Below are 4,097 nucleotides of genomic sequence, written 5' to 3'. Positions count from 1 at the left end.
ATTGTGGACAAATGCATTTGGTGTGAAGAATGATTTGGCTTTGTGAATTTCAATGTACTGCGTCGTTTTTTAGTATCCATGTGTTGAATGTTTTTGCCTCAACAGATGTACTTGAACTTCTGCCTCGGTTTTGGTTTAACTGCTTGATTTTTTTGTGTTGTTTATTTTTGGGCTCCCAACATATGATCGTAGACTTGAACTTCTGCTTTGAGATGTGGCTGGGCTGCTGGTTTCAGATGGAGAGGATATTTTGTGTTTGTGTAATGTATTGGTAATGTTCAACCCAACCAATATGTATGCTTTTGCGTAGAATCTATATTTTTTTGTGTTTTTTTCAAGTGCGGACGTATTTCATATGTAAATCTGTGCAGAAATATTGTTGACGTTTCTTTATCTTTTTTGTCGGCATTGTACATGAACTTCTGCATGTATCCAAGCAGAACTTCACATTTGAACGCGTTGTCTTAGGCTTGCTAACCTTAGTTTATGCAGTGAAACTTTAATTTTTAAGCATATTTTTTTCCTACATCGATTTTTATATACCAGAACTTCTCCTATAAGCTGACCTGAACTTCAATACTATATGATTATTTGTTGGTTGCACTTTTATGGAATACAACACGAGCACCTCCTGCCATAATATACCAGGACTTCTGCAGTAAGCTTACTTGAACTTCACAGTATATGTTTTTCATGTTTGTTCTTGCTTGCACTTCCATGCAATACATCACCAGCACATCACTTCATCCCATAACATACCAGTACTTCTGCAGTAATATTACTTGAACTTCACAGTGTATGTTTTTCATTTTATTACTGCTTGCTCTTTCATGCAGTACATCATCATCACAGCACTTCATCTCATAACATACCAGGACTTCTGCAGTAATACTACGTGAAGTTCATAGTGTATGTTACCGGGACTTCTTTGAAAGTTCAACAATAAAAGGGGATGACATAATATTTCTGGACATTGACATGACATAAGTTTGCATTGTGTTAATTGACCTATTCTAACTGTTCATCAGCCTTGCGCTCCTCCTAGGCTTTGGTTGTATAGGTTTTTGCTTGACATGTACCTCTTCCTCTACATCGTCCTGTTCCTCTTCCTCTTCATCATCCTCTTCCTCTTTCTCTTCATCATTCTCTTCTTCTTCGTCTTCCTCTTCTTCGATGGTGTCTTCATCTTCGTCTTCCTCTTCTTCGACGGTGTCTTCATCTTCGTCTTCCTCTTCCACCTCTTTCTTGTTGCTGGCTCTGGGTTTTGCTTTCTGTTTCTTCTCTGGCTTTTTGCTTGTCTTTTCAGCATCTGCTCGCTTAAGGCATGTTCTTGCATTATGAGGTTCATACTCCTTGCATATGCTACAAAGTCTGGTGCTTGCTTTCTGTCGGTGTGGTCCCTTCTTTTGTTCCATAACTTTGTGTTGCTGTTTTTGAGATTGTGGTTGCTTGACCTCCTCGGCATTGTTTCTTTCCAAGAGTGTTGGATAGGTCAGCTTGTTGTGTCCCGCAACCTGGTTGCACACACTACATTTCCTGTGTCCAAGTGGCACTCCATTCTCATCGAGCACCACGACTCTTCCTGCAGGTGGTTCCTTTATTTGCGCTCTCTTGTCACTTTTCTTTGCTGCAGTAATTTTCTTCCTACCCTTTGTTTCAGAATACAGTGGCAGTTTCATCGTCTCTTGCTGTCGCTGCTCCATTGATTGGCCATCACCCTGCTTGCATTGGTTGGCTTCAGCGGCGGCGTTGAGCATTTCAGCTGCATAATAGTGAAGGTCATCTTCAATTTCAGCGTCCTCTTCAGCCATCCTTTCGTCAGCATCCGCTCGATTTGCTGAATGTATTGCATCAAGCTCTTCCACGAGCCTCTTGAGAACATAGTAGGCTCTGTCATACTGCTGGTCACATCTCATCGCTTTCTTGTTAACCATCAAATTCAGCTGCAGCAAGATGTCTTGCTTCGATAGCCTTGAGCTGCCATCCGATGCGGTTGTGTTGTAGTCCCTTGTATCAAAGGTTGGCTGTGATTTTGCAGTCTTTGTGTACCGTTTGAGGATATACTTGTTTGGAAATTTGTCAGGCTTCAGGTAGTCCAGTATGTTCATGATGTGAAGGCAGAACAGGTCTGCATTTTGCGATGAATGCAGAATACATAGTTTGTGAGCCAGCAATGAGTTTCATAAATTTTGATATGATACTACTAGTCTAGCTATTTAATGAGTTTGTTTTCCCGCTCACCTGTGTGTGTCCAGAGCTTGCATTCACACTCGTATATTTCATTGTCTAGGTGAGCTACAACCTGGAATTCATGCTTTGACCAGGAAAATCTTTCTTCATCATCATGGCCAGGCTTGTTGTGGTAGTACACAAGGTACTTAGTGGACTCTGATGTACGCTTTGCACGAAATAGCGTGGCCTTTCTCATCCTATTCCTCATCTAGGTGTACACGGCTCTCGTGTACTTGATAGACATGTCTTCCTCATAGCCGTAAGTTGTCTTTGTCACAGGATTGGTCTGCACATGTCAAAAAGTAAGATATTAGTCGAAGCAGAATCATATGGGTTTAATTTTTTAAAATTCAAAGTGCACATGTTGAAGGTAAACAGAACATGATGGTGGTGTTTTGTACTTGTCATCATACCATGCTGGTCATTGTTTGCTCGTTCTCCTTCTGCATCCGAGTTTGTATGCAAGCATTGACCCGCCTAGCAAACTTGTGTAGGTTCTGGGTCCCCTTGACAAACCCTTTCTTTAGCACGTGGTTCATGCTCTCGCTTTGTTGTGTGGAAGTCATTCTAGCACAGAAAATGTTCTTGTAATATGTTGAAATCCACATCTTCCTATCACTCCAGAGCTGCATCATCATCTGGTCGTTCTCCAGGTGGTACTTGTGCACGAGTTCAGCCCAGGCATCTTCAAACTCCATTGGCATCAGCGGCCAGTTCAATATAGCAGTGAACTCCTCTTTGAATGTTTTATACTTTTTGTATAGCAACGCGAGGTATTCCCTGTACTTCTTCAATATGTGCCAACGGCATAGCTTGTGGACGGTGTTTGGAAATGATTGTGGTATAGCTTTCGCCATCGATGGGCACTGGTCTGATTGAATTAAAAAGATGAAACTTGATTCTTTTTTGTACTGATGGTGAACTTATGTTGCACAAGTAATTGAACTTCACATCTAGTAGTATGGCTATCTAAGAATGTCACATGTATTTTTTTTCTTACAACAGTGTTGCTGAACTTCTGTGGTACCAGTGCTTGAACTTCACAGTTAGTAGTATGACAAACTAGTAGTGTCACACTCAAAATTTTTCTTACAGCAGTGTTGTTGAACTTGTTGTGGTAGCAGTGATTGAACTTCACATAAATAACTATGTTTTTCTGAACATGCTACATATTTTTATCTAACAGCTTCGTCCTTGAACTTCTATGATTCATGTACTTGAACTTCACATTCATAACTAATTTTTTTCTAAACATGTGACAGATAATTTTGCTTTCTTGTATTGCTAGTTGGACTTCTGTGCTAACAGTGGTTGAACTGCATTTTTTACATATTTTCAGAAAAAACAAATGTACCCAATCAACAGAGACCCATAGATTGAAAAAGATGATGAAACTTAAGGAGTTTTTTTTGAACTCACCTGTTAGAATGCAAGTTGGGTGCTTGTTGTTCATGCACCATAGAAATGTATCGAACAGCCACTTGAATGACTTTGCATCTTCTTCTCTTATCAGGGCAACGGCAAATATCGTTGACTGCAAGTGATTGTTTGTTCCAACAAACACTCCCAGGGGCATATGAAATCTGTTTGTCTTGTAAGTCGTGTCAAATGTTACGCAATCGCCGAAGTCTTGATAGGCTCCTCGGCAGCTTGCATTGGACCAGAAAATGTTTTTAATTGACTTGTCCTTGTCCACTTGGATGTCATAGAAAAACTCATCATTTATTGCCTTCATGTCTTTGAACAATGAAACAAGTTTTAATACATCATCCAAATCATCTTTCGTTGCATTCATGGCTTTCCTGCAAATCACACGCCAACATGCATTTGTTATTTTTGCTATAAAAGGGGTTGTGAGCTAGGAT

General features: G+C 40.2%; 1 protein-coding gene across 1 annotated transcript; it reads right to left on the bottom strand.

The window, feature by feature from the left end:
• Positions 1 to 2,440: 2,440 nt before the first annotated feature.
• Positions 2,441 to 3,089, bottom strand: LOC147959474 (protein FAR1-RELATED SEQUENCE 5-like). The gene is made up of 2 exons (XM_087532672.1): positions 2,646 to 3,089; positions 2,441 to 2,518 (listed from the first exon to the last, which is right to left on the bottom strand). Exons 1-2 carry the CDS (start codon positions 3,087 to 3,089, stop codon positions 2,441 to 2,443), a joined length of 522 nt encoding a protein of 173 aa, XP_087388798.1.
• Positions 3,090 to 4,097: the final 1,008 nt, after the last annotated feature.

This window comes from Triticum urartu, chromosome 7A (genome assembly GCF_056163025.1).
Source record: "Triticum urartu cultivar PI428250 chromosome 7A, HENAU_Tu73, whole genome shotgun sequence".
In the NCBI taxonomy this organism is placed as follows: Eukaryota; Viridiplantae; Streptophyta; class Magnoliopsida; order Poales; family Poaceae; genus Triticum; species Triticum urartu.
Note: the sequence above shows the minus strand (reverse complement) of the source record. Positions and strands in the feature narration are given on the sequence as shown.